General features: G+C 41.2%; 1 protein-coding gene across 10 annotated transcripts in view; it reads right to left on the bottom strand.

Annotated features, from left to right (window-relative positions):
- The window catches only part of DOCK8 (dedicator of cytokinesis 8), a 266032-nt gene that overhangs the window by 80252 nt on the left and 170061 nt on the right, over positions 1 to 15719 (bottom strand). For all 10 annotated transcript variants that reach the window (XM_060410909.1, XM_060410910.1, XM_042243384.2 and 7 more), the window contains 4 exons: positions 4589 to 4706; positions 2787 to 2857; positions 1593 to 1731; positions 891 to 992 (listed from right to left, as the gene is read on the bottom strand). In XM_060410909.1, coding sequence (XP_060266892.1) covers positions 891 to 992; positions 1593 to 1731; positions 2787 to 2857; positions 4589 to 4706 — 430 coding nt within the window. The remainder of the gene's footprint in view (positions 1 to 890; positions 993 to 1592; positions 1732 to 2786; positions 2858 to 4588; positions 4707 to 15719) is intronic.

The following is a 15719-nucleotide window of genomic DNA, read 5'->3' as shown; positions in this document are numbered from 1 at the left end:
AGACATATATGTTGACCAATAGCAATGTATGGAGTTTATTTGGATCCTGATACATAAACAAACAAACAACTGTTAAAAAAATGACATTAATGAGACAATTGGAAATTTGATCACTGACTGGATATTTGAGGATATTAATGAAATACTGTTAATTTTTAAGGTATGACAATGGTACTGTGATGGTTAAAAAAAAAATCCCTTATCTTTTAAGGTAAAATACTGAAATATTTATACATGAAAGGAAATGATATCTGGTATTTGCTTCAAAATAATTCTTATTGATGTAAACCCACGGCAACCAGACTGAGAAGCACGAGAGCCGACGCTGGTGCAGGCAGAATGGAGCAGTCGCTGGGCTCCTACAAATGAGTGGACTGCGGCAGAGTGTGTGGGCAGAAGGGCGGCACAGGAAACCGGAGGGAAAGACTGTTGACACTGACATCTTTAGAGGAATGAGAGCCCCAATACCCACCTGAGGACTCTGACAACTGACCCGGAGGAGAAACTGATAGAATCTGGCATGGGAACCTTTTATAAGGAAGGGAGCTGAGAGCAACTGCTAGCAAAGTGGGCTGTATTTGCTTCCCTTTTAAAATACACTATTCTGAAAATCCCTCTGTTATAGATAATACAAGGTACAATGCTGCCTTGAATTTATCAAACATTCTGAATTGGTAATAATCTTAATGAATGAGGTTGTAAAGTCAGTTATTTCTCCCATCTGATCAGAACAATGTGCCCTCTGAAAACCTCCTGTGCTGACAGATGACAGCTGCCCAAAACGCACTGGGCATCCTTGGTCATGTATAAAGAAGTGGGAAGTGGGTCTGGAAAGGTGGTCCAAGACCATGGATGGACAGGAAACAGCTGATGGCCAGCTTGCTGGTTACCTCTGCAGAATGCATAGAGTAGTTGGGTGGCAGCTTTTCCAAGGCAACTGGGAGACAGTAGGATCCAGTTTGAAGACGTTCATTTAAGAGAATTGGCAGCCACTGAAACAGATGATGTAAAGAATAAAATGGTATTTATTACAGCATATAATTCTGGCAATTTATCTAGCTCACAATAATCAAATGCAACTAAATGATGATTAGATATTGACCAGGGCTCTTTTGGGCGTAATTTCTCTCAAGTTCTTTGCATTTTAAATTCCTTGAGAACTCCTGAGATGGTATTATCAATGATTCACTGCTTTCAGAGCCAAACTAGTAGCATTTTTTTCTTTATAGCCAATGTTTGTGTGTGTCTAAACATCAAGGTTCAGTTTACCTTTTATATATTTTAAAGAGATAACTCTTTCCTTGGAGGAAAAAATTATTTTTATATGTGAAGCATACACACACACACACACACACACACACACTTTGGAAACAATGCACATTGCTATGCTTTTTTATAAATGAGTATTCTTTCAGTATTGATCACCCACTACCTTTCATTCCTGAAATTGTCATTTGCCAAGTCAAGTCATCTCCACTCTGCTACTTCTGACAGGAAAAAAGCAAGTGAAGAGAATGTAGCTGCTTATCTCTGTAGGTACCCTGGATGCACCAGCAACAGCAGTGTGAATCTGCAAGTTGAAAACAACTCACTGAATATCCCAGGAGACTTTCTACTGAGTTTCCTTGCTTCTGCTGACAGCTGATATGATAGAAGGTGAACAGGAGGTGGTGATTTACTGTAAGCTTAGCAGGAAGCTTAATTTTCACTTCTTCATAGAAGTCAGGAGACCTGTTTCAAAAGCACATTATACACGAATAACTTTTAGCAAGAATGACGGCTTCTCTGACTATAATTGTAACACCATGGACCCTCTGCCCCTCAGGATTTGCCTGCCTGGTGTTTCACGCTTCATTTTACATCAGCCTGCTTCTAGCTGAAAGTCCTTGAGATCAAGCTTATGTCACTGAATACACTTCACTTACATAAGGCTGCTCACAAACTAAAAGCTTTGTCAGGAAAAAAAGAAAATCCCTACACACAATAGAAAAATCCAACAACTTAATTTGGACAAGGGATGAGTCCTGCTCTGACCTCCTTTTCATTTCTACCTCAAGAACAGGGTATGACACTCGACTGGCACTCAACAAAAATTTGGGGAAAACAAATGAAGGATGCAGGAAGGAAAGGGGACCTGATTTTACTGAATTATGAAGTCCAGGAGTTTACTAATAGCTTCATGTACATTACTCATTTAACCCTCGTCTCAGTCCAAGAGGGTAGGTTCAGAAAAGTACTTAAATGGGCCAAGGTTACCAGGCTGGGGGCAAATCCAAGTCCGTCTGATCCTGAAAATGTGAATAACAGTTTAGATATTCTGTGACTCAATTTACCCACATAAAAATGAGTGTTCCATTTCTCCTTTGGTCAACTTAAATCTCAAAGTAGGTAGTGGCATAGGTGTGGAGTGGTGTATAGAAAACAAGGAGACAGAGCAAGGAGGACTGGATTTTGCTTCTGGCCCCTCCAGTATCTCAAAGCTAAGCAGGACACTTTTTTCTCTATGTAACAGCATAAAATCTCTCGGTATCACACTAGGGTAGAAGATTCCAGAAAAGTCAAAACAGTATTAGGTTCTTGAAGACACATTCTCCTGATCACAGTTACTGGCAAAAACTGTCCGTCTGCAACATAGCATCAGGGAACTGGCATGGGCTATCTCTGTCCCTTAGTCCCTGAATTTTAAATTCCTCCTCCCTGGTAGGAGGAATCACCTAAAGATTCAGAAAATCAAGGGGATAATGAAACAAGCTTGGCATACGTTTAGAACTAGGAAATACACTTACTTGTTATGGTATGTAACGGCTGTGTACACTTCCTGCAGAAATTCAGGGCCATTGGATTTTCCAAAGATGACCTGTTTGCCAGTATAGAAAGGGTCAAATTAACTGTGATATTTGAGTAAATCAAATCAACAATCATCCCACTAGGATGCTCTGGTCTCGTAGAGCTGTATTTTTATAAATTAGGAGCGCTGAGTTCTACACGTGACCCAACTGATGCAGAAAAACTGGCTACAAAAATAAACTGAGACCCCAGGGGGCTACATCACTGACCGAGGGCCACAGGCTTGTGAGACTAGAAAGTCAGTGCTCTCTCCATTTGCCTCTCCACCTAGAGGTCTGCACTGCAGGGCAATGTCAAAGGGTTGCATCCTCAGTGAGATCCCTTTTCCAGCCTCTTTTCTCTGGTTGCTTTGGTCATTAGGATCTTCACTGGCCACATATTTATGCTATTTAGAAAGACTCCTCTTCGGACACACGTTAGCCCAAAAGGCCCATGACTTCACAAGTGGACTCACTTTTCGAAGAGCCTTCCTTTCTAGATGCAATAATGCCCATGCCAGGCCCCAGAGCTTGATAAGTAGTGAACAGGCTGGAGTCTGGCCCCTACCTGTCCCTGGCTGGGCACCTGGGCTACCATCAGGATCTGCAGACTTGTATCTGGCAGCCCTGATGGACTTGCCAGGGCTGAGAGCAGTGAGAACTAGGGGAGTCTTCCTCCTAGGGTTTCTTCCCCACAACCATTGCAAGAAGATACGTTGTGTTGGGAAGGTAGGTGGGACATTAAAATATGGTTTACTGAATCACTTTACTGTATATATTGCAGACATTGGTGAGCGAGTGAGTGAGTGAAGTCGCTCAGTCGTGTCCGACTCTTTGCAACCCCATGGACTGTAGCCTAACCAGGTTCTTCCATCCATGGGATTTTCCAGGTAAGAATACTGGAGTGGGTTGCCATTTCCTTCTCCAGGGGATCTTCCCAACCCAGGGATTGAACCCAGGTTTCCCGCATTGTAGGCAGACGCTTTACTGTCTGAGCCAGCAGGGAAGATCCACTGCAGACACGGGTACAACACTGTAAATCAATTATACTTCAATTTAAAACAATTTGGCCATTAAAATTAATTAATTAAAAGATGGTTTTATCAAAAGTGAATATTTGAAGAACGGGAGCTTTGGAAAAAATGTCTTCAATAGAATTCTTTGACTTAAAACAGTAATAGCTAACCACCATCTCATTTATAGACAGCTGGTTAAAAAAACACAAATTCTGGGGTTTGGGGCTCCTTAGGGGACACTGTATTACACATTATTATTTGATTTATCTTTTACCTCAGGATGAAGATCCATTCCTAGAAGGTGTTGAGATGGTGTATGTTTATTGTTACTAGGCATCACTTTTTAAAAAAATCTCTAGATGTGGACTGGGGCTTGAGTAGATGTGTACCACAGCATTCAACTGAAAGTACAGCAAACACGGCTGACACCCTGGGCCTGTCTCTCTACTTCTCATGCTATAAGGATGGCTGAACAAATTCATGATATTTTTCAGTCCTCTAAAATGATACGCATTTCCGAATGTCACAGCTCACTGCGGAATAAGTTTCGACTTAGGCTGACCCGGATTCCCTATCAGCATCCTGGGACCAATAATGGACCAGCCACAAAGGGCTCTGCACATGCTCAGTGGTGCTGGCCTGAATCAACACACACTGTAGACTGATCAGCCGTGGATTTTGTCAGTGTGAACTGACAAGAAGTTCAGCCCACCCTGCTTAGAGGCAAATGTTTATTCCCCTCCTTACTGGCATAGCACTGCTGGCATCTTCTCCACACATAAACTGGATTTTGATTGTGATGTTCCGGGCAGACGCTAGTTTGTTAGTAAAGTTCAGACTCTGTGGGTAGACATAGAGAAGGTTTCTGGAAAAGAAAAGATGAGGAACCAATCAGCAAGATCTAGAGTCTATTTTAACCAAGTTGTTCAGGGGATGCTGAAGTCTGCACTCATAAGGTGGCTGTTCTGAAGGAGATTTTCCTCTCAGAAGTGAATTACTTTTGGAGAATAAATGCATTATTGTTGCTTCTTCCTCTTCAATTGCAGTGATCTGATAATAACCAACACTGTTGTCTGTTTTGCTACACAGAGAGAAGAGTCTGCTGCAGCTGAGAAAGTCCTGGAATGTGGAAATCTGCCCAGAGGTAACTATATCTGACACAAAGATACGAAAACAAAAAGGTTCTGCTCATTTTAAAAAGAAATCATGGCCACAGACTATGGCCTAATTTCATTTCTCCTTTCTAATCCCATGTAGCCCTTTTCTAAAAAAAAATCTTAATTGGGCTGCACCATGCTACATGCAGGATCTTAGTTTCCAGACCAGGGATTGAACCTGTGCCCCCTGGTTCAAGTGGAAAAGCAGCGTCTTAACCACTGGACCACCAGGGAAGTCCCCATAGCTTCAACTTTTTTTATTGTCATGACATATTACACTGGTTTAACTTTCTTTTCTTATATGAGATGACAGTTCATCTAAGCCCAATTAGCTATGTAACATAATGCAACACTATGAATAATATACCTATCCATTCAACAACTATAGGACAAATACTAGGCTGACTATAACTGTATATTTTTTCTTTCTATTTGCATTACTACTACTATAATCCACTAAAAAGTAAGCTCCATGAGGGCAGAGATTTTTATCTGATGTTTTTGATTCACTGATGTATTCCCAGCACTACACTGGCGCCTGACATAATAGGTGCTAAAAAAGTTATTTGTTGAATCAAAGAATGAATGTATATATATTCAATTAATCATATTCCTGACTTTAAGAAACAACAGTGATACTAATATTTATAAGTATCATTAATATTTATCACAGACTGGTTCCAAAGAGGAAAAGGAGTACGTCAAGGCTGTATATTGTCACCCTGCTTATTTAACTTATATCAGAGTACATCATGAGAAACGCTGGGCTGGAAGAAGCACAAGCTGGAATCAAGATTGCCGGGAGAAATATCAATAACCTCAGATATGCAGATGACACCACCCTTATGGCAGAAAGTGAAGAAGAACTAAAAAGCCTCTTGATGAAAGTGAAAGAGAAGAGTGAAAAAGTTGGCTTAAAGATCAACATTCAGAAAACGAAGATCATGGCATCTGGTCCCATCACTTCATGGGAAATAGATGGGGAAACAGTGGAAAAGTGGCAGACTTTATTTTTGGGGGCTCCAAAATCACTGCAGATGGTGACTGCAGCCATGAAATTAAAAGTCGCTTACTCCTTGGAAGAAAAGTTATGACCAACCTAGATAGTATATTCAAAAGCAGAGACACTACTTTGCCAACAAAGTTCCATCTAGTCAAGGCTATGGTTTTTCCAGTGGTCATGTATGGATGTGAGAGTTGGACTGTGAAGAAAGCTGAGCGCCAAAGAATTGATGCTTTTGAACTATGGTGTTGGAGAAGACTCTTGAGAGTCCCTTGGACTGCAAGGAGATCCAACCAGTCCATCCTAAATGAGATCAGTCCTGGGTGTTCATTGGAAGGACTGATGCTAAAGTTGAAACTGCAATACTTTGGCCACCTCATGAGAAGAGTTGACTCACTGGAAAAGACTCTGATGCTGGGAGGGATTGGGGGCAGGAGAGAAGGGGACGACCGAGGATGAGATGGCTGGATGGCATCACCGACTCGATGGACAAAAGTTTGAGTGAACTCCAGGAGTTGGTGATGGACAGGGATGCCTGGTGTGCTGTGATTCATGGGGTCTCAAAGAGTCGGACACGACTGAGCAACTGAATTGAACTGAACTGAATATTTATCCTAAGCTGGGTAGTTTCTTTAATTTTCAGAATTATCCTATAGATAGATACTATTTTCATGGCATCACCCCCACAACACAAATGAAAAAAAAATGATATAGTTAGGAAACGGCAATCAAGAGCTGAAGTCAGGCACTCTGGCTCCAGAGTCACTCTGTTAACCTTATCCAAGCTCTATTCTCGTCAGATAAGGCTCCCATTAAATAAAATGATAAGAATGGCCTTTTCAGACTATCCATGACATCTCTCAGAGGCAAGCTTGCCTTAATTCTCTGGATCTCACTAACAGCTGAGTGTCAACAGTACACCCAAGGCTGATTTGACCGTGTCATATTCTCTGGGAAAGTGTCCTGTCTTCCTCACTCTTGGTCCATGATTCTAAATCCTAATTACACATTCTCCCCAAAAGGACATATTCTGGCCCCAAAGGCTTTGGATGATGAAACAACCTTTGTGTGAACTAGATTATCAAGAAAACAGTGATCAAGAAGGAGGACCAGATGACCAGATTTTTTCCCTCTGTGAAAAAGGTTCTCATGATACTTTACAAGGGTTTGCATATTAATCCATACCAGAGTTTCTCAGCCTCACCACTACTGACATTTTGGACTGGATAGTTACCTGTTGTGGGGACTTTCCTGCATATTGTGGGATGTTTAGCAGCATCCCTGGCCTCTACCCACTAGATGGTAGTAGTATCTCCCCTCTACTCAGCTGTGACAAGTAAAAATGTCTCCAGACATTGCCACATGTCCCCAGAAGTGGCAAAGTCACCCTCACTTGAGAACCACTGACCTATACATGTGAATTTTGCATTACAAATCTATAGAACTATGCCTGGCAAATTTCGTATCTTTAATAGATATAATCAGTGCATCTAGTGGGTCCATACTCACATGTAAAGGGTTTCATTGGAAAAGTATAAAGTCAATACTCAAGAATTAGGCAGAAGAAAATTTTTAATGCTTGATTTATGATGTCAGAGGTAGTCAAGGACTGAAAAAACAAAAGAAAAAGACTAGACGACATTATTCTTCAGTTCTATCCTCTTCATTGTGATAACCTCCCCCTTGTGGGTGTGCATTGTGTGTGCGCATGAATGCAAGCAAATAGTCTTTTTGGACCAATATTTACCTAAATCCATGAATTTACCCCATGGATCTTTCTTGCTACAACAGTATCAACAGTGACAACACTAATAACCACAACCCCAGATAAGTCTCAGTGACTAAGCTAGTGAACCTCCGTCTGGTGGACACGCAGAGGAGGAACTGAGGCCCTGAGAGGTAAAGTGGCAGTTCACTCCATGAATCAGCCTCCAAGTGGGCAGGGTCCAGTTCGGCACTGACTCTGCAATGGCTGTCTCAGTGACGCCTTGCCAATCTTGCTCGGTCACGCTGAGGGACCCCACCTGCGATGCAGGCAGATGGAGCTGAACTTCAGAGGCCATCAGGAAAGGTCACAGATTAGTAATGATGGCAGAAGGCAGCTCACGGTTGGCAATGCAGGTGTCCATGTGGCTTATACACTCCTCTCTGCTTGCTCTCGGTCATCTCCACGGCCACCACACCCACCAGCAGAGCCAATGTTTACTGAGTGGCCATGTGCGGAGTGGTTAAGGGCTCTGAAGTCAGACTTGGGAAAGCTGCTTAGCCTTTCCAGAGCCTTTCCTAAGCTAACCTCAGTGGGGTTAGTAATTGCACCCACTTCCTAGGACCATAGGGAATGTTAATGAACAAGAACTTAGTGATAGCGAGGTGATGAGTATTACTTCCACAGAGCTAAAGTGAGACACACACCCCAACCTACACCCTCCACTCCACATCATCCTCATTTCTCACCTGGATTCCCACAGTGCTTTCTGCACTGCTTTCTCTTCTAGATTTGCCCCATTCACTGGACTCCTTATATGTTGGTTAGAAGGGTCTTTCCAAAGTGTAAAACGGATGATGTCAGGAGCCTACAAGGATTCCTAAACGTCTTCTCATGGGCCTACAAGATCTGGCCCTTGGCAATTTCTCCAATGTTACCAGGCATCACTTTCCCACACTGGCCTTCTTCAAGGCCTAGAATATTTTAAACTCATTCTCAACTTGGCGGCTCCTATACCTGCAAGTTTTCTCTGCCTAGAAAGGCGTCTCCTGTTCTCTAACTGACTCATTCCTTCTCATCTCTGGGGTTTTAGCTCACAGGTCAGATCCTCAAAGAGGTCTTTCTCCTATCCTACTTAATTGGGCCACTCCATTCACATATTCTCTCTCTCTTATAATTATACGATGATCATACATACATATGCTCACAAAAATGACTGATTATGAATAATGATTATGAAAATAACACATGTACCCATTCTCTTCAATCTCAAATACTTGCAAAGTACAGAAAAGTAGCAAGAATGAAACAGCCCCCATTTGATATCCCAACACAAGATTACTGCCGAGGCTAGCATATGTCCCTCTAGTCTTCTTCCCTCTATATGTTACATATTTTTATCAAACATTTTTATGCACAAAACTTTTAAAAAATGTTTATTGTCATTTAACATTGTTCAGTTATGACCATTTTCTGGTGTCACTAAACATTTGTTTTTTGGCCATACCACGTGGCATGTGGGATCTTAGTTCTCCAATCAGGGATCGAACCTCACGGCTGCACTGGAAGGCAGAGTCTTCACCACTAGACTGCCAGGGAAGTCATTAAATAGTTTCAATAAACATGATTGTAAAAAAAAAATAAAATAAAAATAAACATGATTGTAGTGAATGTATATTATCCCGCATTATGAGTGTGCCATTATTTACACAGTCTCAAAAAATAAGCACTAAGATTATTTCCTTTTTTTTTTCAATTCCAAAGTTAGAATGAACACTTTCTATACCTTGCCTCTCTGCAATTCAGGGTACTTCTGGAAGAATCCCTTTTAATTCTATATAGCTCAGTTTCTTCATCTTTAAATTAATTGAAAAAATACCAATCAACCTTTCTTTATGCTGTGCTAGAAGAAATAATGAGCCAGAGTTCATAAAAATGCTTTGAAGTAGAGAGATGAAAGGGTCTGTGTAAATCACAATGGTAGTAGCCCAGCAAGCCTGGATAAGCAAGTCAGCTGTCAGCACACTGGTTTCCTACATCCCAAGCCAGGGCACCACCTACCTGTCCTACACATCTCCCAACACCAGTCGATAGTTTTGCACGCGGCTTCCAAAGGGGTTGCTGGCCCCTATGTTCAAACATCATTACCACGGGCACTCAGCGTTCTGCCCTGTATGCACGTTCTGCAGAATACAGAGCAGGAAAGAAACATCCAGGGAATTTAGTCCACATTCCTTTTCTGTGGACCAGAGACTGACTAACCCAGAGAGGTTAAGTGATTTTGCCTAATAATTTTTTTAAGAAGATGCATTTCCCAAGGATCATCATAATTCTTACTGGCAAGAATACTAAGTGATATGTTTTGTTAAATCTGCATGATTTCTAAGAAATGAATGTAACAAAATAATAGTGTTTTCTTTTGGAAGGAAAGATCTACCTACAGGGTCAGTAATCCACAAAGCCTCAACCAGATAAGAATAATTATCAATAAACTGATAAACAGCCTCATACATTTTATATATGGTAAATTATAAGTGTGTGTGTGTGTGTGTGTCAGTCACTCAGTTGTGTCTGACTCTTTGCAACCCCATGGACTGTAGCTTGCCCGGCTCCTTTGTCTATGGTATTCTCCAGGCAAGAATACCACAGTGGGTAGCCATTCCCTTCTCCAGGGGATGTTCCCAACCCAGGGACCAAACCCAGGTCTCCCACACTGCAGGCAGATTTTTATGGTCTGAGCCACCAGGGAAGACCGAGAATTACATTATCTAATGATTTTTGAGAATGTCAACTATAACTGAACTAGGGATCCCTTGCTAGGAATCCCTTACCCAGAAGTTTCTTTAGTAATTACAGGCCTAAGGTAAGTGTAGGCATTTAGTATAATCTCATCTTTTCCCAAATGTGGGCAAAAATGCTTCTCTTCAGTCAGGTGCATCACAACACAGAATAGGATGTTTGGTATTCATCAACAATTTTCTTTCCAAAGCCACTTCATATGGCTTCTCTTGATTATAAACTATTTTAGTAACTCCAAATTCTTTCCATTGATTCAGCAACAGCCCCTCAACTTATTTTTAAACTGTTGGCACTGAGCAGCTCCAGGAAGTCAGAAGTTAACTTGTGGAATCTGGTCATTATTAGATCCAATTGTTGACCAAACTCTCTCTGCTCTTTATGGTTTGGGGATCATCCTCTATTTCTTTTGCTGAAAACAGGTTAACTCAAGGGACCTTGAAATCTCTGAAAGCCACAATGCCAAAAACATCAGTTTGGTTTCTCTTCCATTTAGCCTATCCCTCATCCAGTGCAAGGAAACAAAGAGAAAAGCTGCCCTATAAAACAGAAAAACAAACTATAGAATGGAAGAAAATATTTACAAATGATTCAGCTGACAAGGGAATTATCTCCAAAATATACATACAGCTCCTATAACTCAATGTAAAAAAAAAAAACTAATAAAAAATGGGCAGAAGATCGAAATAGACATTTCTTCAAAAAAGACATACAGATCGCCAATAGGCACATGAAAAGATGCTACACATTGCTAATTATTAGGGAAACATAAATCAAAACTACAATGAGGCCCCACCTCACACCGGTCAGAATGGTCATCATCAGAAAGTATACAAATCAAATGCTGGAGAAGGTATGGAGCAAAAGGAACCCTTCTACACTGTTGGTGGGAATGTATATCGGTACAGCCACTAGGGAGAACAGTATAGAAGTTTCTTAAAAAACCAAAAATAGAGCTACCAGATGATCCTGCAATCCCACTCCTGGGCAAATATATAGAGAAAACCATAATTCAAAAAGGTACCATGCACCCCAATGTTCATTGCAGCCCTATTTGCAACAAGACATGGAAGGAACCTAAATGTCCATTGACAGACAATGAATAATGATATAACCTAAGCTGCTTTTACACCAGGGCAGGTAAGCTTATATGATTAGTGACCCTCATTAGGTAAGATTCTGAGTGAGAATATCCTTTTAAAAAAACTACAAAATGGAGCTGCCTTGGTGGCTCTGTCGTAAAGAATTCATCTGCCAATGCAGGAGATACCAGGTTTGATCCCTGACCTGGGAAGATCCCACATGCCGAAGAGCAACGAAGTCCGTGTGCCACAACTACTGGGCTGTGCTCTGGAGCCCAGGAGCTGCAACTGCTGAGCCCACATGCCACAACTACTGAAGCCTGGGTGCCCTAGAGCCTGTGCTCCACACAAGAGAAGCCACCATGTGAAAAGCCTGCACGCCACAACTAGAGAACAGCCCCCACTCACTGCAACTGGGGAAGAACCCATGCAGCAACAAAGACCCAGCACAGCCAAAACAAATAAATAAAGTCATCTCAAAAAAAAACAAACAAAAACACAACTACCAAATGTTCTACAGATAGAAGGTTGACAAGTCAATTTCCTCACCTTTTTATTACACAAAAAGGCTGGAGTTAAGTCTCAAATGCAATGATACTCAAGAACTTAGAAAATTGCAATATATGATACAAATGAAGATTTTTTTCCTATCAAGACTATAAATGTAAAACAGCTGAGTAGACTGTACAGGGCAACCTTAAACACTCTGCAGGGCAGTGAGATCTTAAAACGTGTTACTTAACGAATGGATCAGTTTCTCTGGGTCTCTCTCTCTCCATCTTCCAATTGAAGTCTCTCATGTATCTCTTGGCGGTGCTCACTTTCTCTGTCTCTCTCCTTCCCTCTCTCCTCTCTCCCTGTCTTTAATCCATGTGTGTGTCTCTGACTCTCTTTCAGTGTCCCTCACTTTCTCTCTTTCTGTATCTTTCTGATACACCCTCTCGCATCCTTTTCTCTCCCTCACAATCTCTCAGAAAATGGCAAAATGTTCCTTCTGTAGGGGCACTCCTTCAGTTTCACTGAGTCACTAAAATCCATTTTCTTCTGAGTTTTCAAGCGTTTGATGATTTCTCACCCTGGGCTGGGCCTCGGTTGTGGGCAGGATGACAGACACAGGGCCTAAGATCTATGAACATCTCAGAATTCTAAAAAAATGTCTGAGACCCTCAAAAATGATTAACTCCAAAATATAAAAAGTAAAACCTCAAAACAAAAATTAATGAATTTTAAATTAAAATTAAATGCTTACCAAATGCAACATTTTATCAGTTGACAGTAATTCTACTGAGTTTAACAATAAGCAAAAAAATCCCCCCCCCATTTTTGCAGGTTGTTATAAAATCACACATTGGGTATATATAATTAATATGGAAATGGATACATCTTAATATGTTTTAATTGCCAATAAAGGTCTGTATAGTCAAAGTTATGATTATTCCAGTAGTCATGTATGGATGTGAGAATTGGACCATAAAGAAGGTTGAGTGCTAAAGAATTGATACTTTTAAACTGTGGTGCTGGAGAAGGCTCTTGAGAGTCCCTTGGACTGCGAGGAGATCAAACCAGTCAATCCTAACAGAAACCAACCCTGAATATCCATTGGAAGGACTGCTGCTAAAGCTGAAGCTAAATTATTCTGGCCGCCTGATGTGAGCAGCCGACTCATTGGAAAAGACCCTGATGCTGGGAAAGACTGAAGGTAGAAGGAGACGGGGTGGCAGAGGATGAGATGGTTAGATAGCATCACCAACTCAAGGAACATGAACTTGAGCAAACTCCAGGAGATAGCGGAGGACAGAGAAGTCAGGCATGCTGAACTCCGTGGGGTCACAGAGAGCCAGACACGACTTAGTCACTGAAAAACAACAGCAGCACGGGTGCTTTGAGAAGTCTTAAAAGGAACATGGCTGTTGAAATGGGAGAAACGATGAATAAAGTATCAGATAAATTGGTTTTTCTGTTTTATTAGTTTTCTTATAGCTAGAGACACAAGTGTTGGTTTAATAGCAGGCTGTTAGCAATATGCACTGGATTGAAGTAGATGGGATAGTAAATTGGCACCTACCTCTCCTAATGCAACACTGCTGAAACAGCTTTTGATATAAAAAGCTCTCCAGGTTTCTAAATAAACACTTTCAACCTAACTTCTTTGGCAATCTCAAAGTAATTTCTTTTTCTTTCCCTGGTGTTTTAAAAGTCTCCCTCTCTAACCATTTTTGCAAAGACAGAGCCAAAGAATTGATAAACTATTTGCTGAAGTGGAAATGGAGCAAACCAATTATATGAATAAGATGCCCTCATTCAAAACCTACAGAAAAAGGCTAGTGGCTCTTACTTCTTTTAAGCAACAGACTTTGAATTGAGCAGAATGAAATTCAAATGCCTACTAATCTAAGTAATATCTTATAGTTATCTGATGTCTTTTATTCAAGCATTCCAAAGAAAAAGCAAATCTAGATATACTACTTTGAGCTATCTATGCAAAGTGAGAAGCCGGAGAGATGGTTTTGTATATCATTCACATTTCACTGCCAGAAAAATGTATTTTACATGTAATAGCAAAAGTAGCTAACAACATGTATTTCTTACTATGTGCAGGCACCATTCTAACTAGCTAACAGTACCAATGACAGTACTGCTATTTAGCCTCATTAGGCAGATGATCCTGCCTGGAAAATTCCATGGACGGAGAAGCCTGGTAGGCTGCAGTCCATGGGGTCGCTAGGAGTCGGACACGACTGAGTGACTTCACTTTCACTTTTCACTTTTATGCACTGGAGAAGGAAATGGCAACCCACTCCAGTGTTCTTGTCCGGAAAATTCCAGGGACAGGGGAGCCTGGTGGGCTGCCATCTATGGGGTCGCACAGATGAGTCCGACTGGGGTCGCACGACTGAAGCAACTTAGCAGCGGTAGCAGCAGCAGGCAGATGATAAAACTGAGGCCCAGAGAGGCTGTATAACCGGGACAAAGTGACACAGCTGGCAAAAGGCACAGCGCAATTCAATTCCAGGCGCCCTGAAGCTCATACTAGATCCAGAGCCCATAACCACTGCTTCTTCTAAGAACAACAGTAAACAGTTTCTTTGGTCAACAATGAGGCTCACCAGAACTTTATCATAAGGTGGTCTTTTATTAAATTGTTTACAGGCATTAAAGGATGCTTCCCCAAGAAAATTATAAGAGTTTTTTTTTTAAGTTTAAAATAACTTAAGGATGAGAGTGAGTACTGTCCCTTAAGGTATTTGATAGAGGTTTTGGTGTTTTAAATACATTGAGTGCAAATGAAGTTAGAAATCTCAGAGTTTAGCACCTGGTATAGTCTCCAAATTTTCCTTTCACCCAGAAATTTTATACCTTGTTATATAATCTCCGTAATCTGCCTCACATACTTTTCTTTAGCATGAGAATGTTTATAAATACATGCATAAAAATAAAATACTTGCTATGTCATGGTCTATGTCCATGGCCTCAGGCCATTAATTTATGTTTATTCCTATTTCTAATACTCTATAGTTTAGATGAAAGCACAAACTCACAAAGCAATCAGTGAAAAATGGAAAGGAGAAGAAAACCCCTCATGTGTAGGGTGAAGGGAACATTCCATCTTCAGAAATCAGAGCAAGAGAAATGGAATGCACAAATTTTTGTAGGATACCAGCCAGAGTCCACACAAGGCTGCCTGCCTCAGCACATGAATGGAAGGGGACTCCGGGAATGAGTCACAACAGCAGCTTGTGCCTCAGTCACCTCTGTGCTCCGTGGGCTAGGCTGCAATGTCTTGTATAAATGCTGGTATTGTATTCTGAACACTGGGGACCTCTACCCCTCACCTCCACAACGAGCAAATGCAGTTAAGCCAGAGACAAAATGTTACCATATTGTTTAGAACACTACAACGATCCAACATGCTCTCTCCACACTCGTCATGTTAAATTAGTACACTCAAAAACAGAAATCGAATGAGAGACAGAGAAACAGAAAACAAGAGGAAACTCTAGGACTTGTCATTACACCACTTTTAAAGACTTACGGGGATGGGGGGAGGAACTGTCGACACTTTCTCATTGATGGACTACAATTTGAACATCAAATCTGAGGTCTTTGTATAGAATACCTATTACAACTACAAAGA

The sequence above is a fragment of the Ovis aries genome, chromosome 2, assembly GCF_016772045.2.
Source record: "Ovis aries strain OAR_USU_Benz2616 breed Rambouillet chromosome 2, ARS-UI_Ramb_v3.0, whole genome shotgun sequence".
In the NCBI taxonomy this organism is placed as follows: Eukaryota; Metazoa; Chordata; class Mammalia; order Artiodactyla; family Bovidae; genus Ovis; species Ovis aries.
This window is presented reverse-complemented; position numbering and strand designations above follow the sequence as displayed.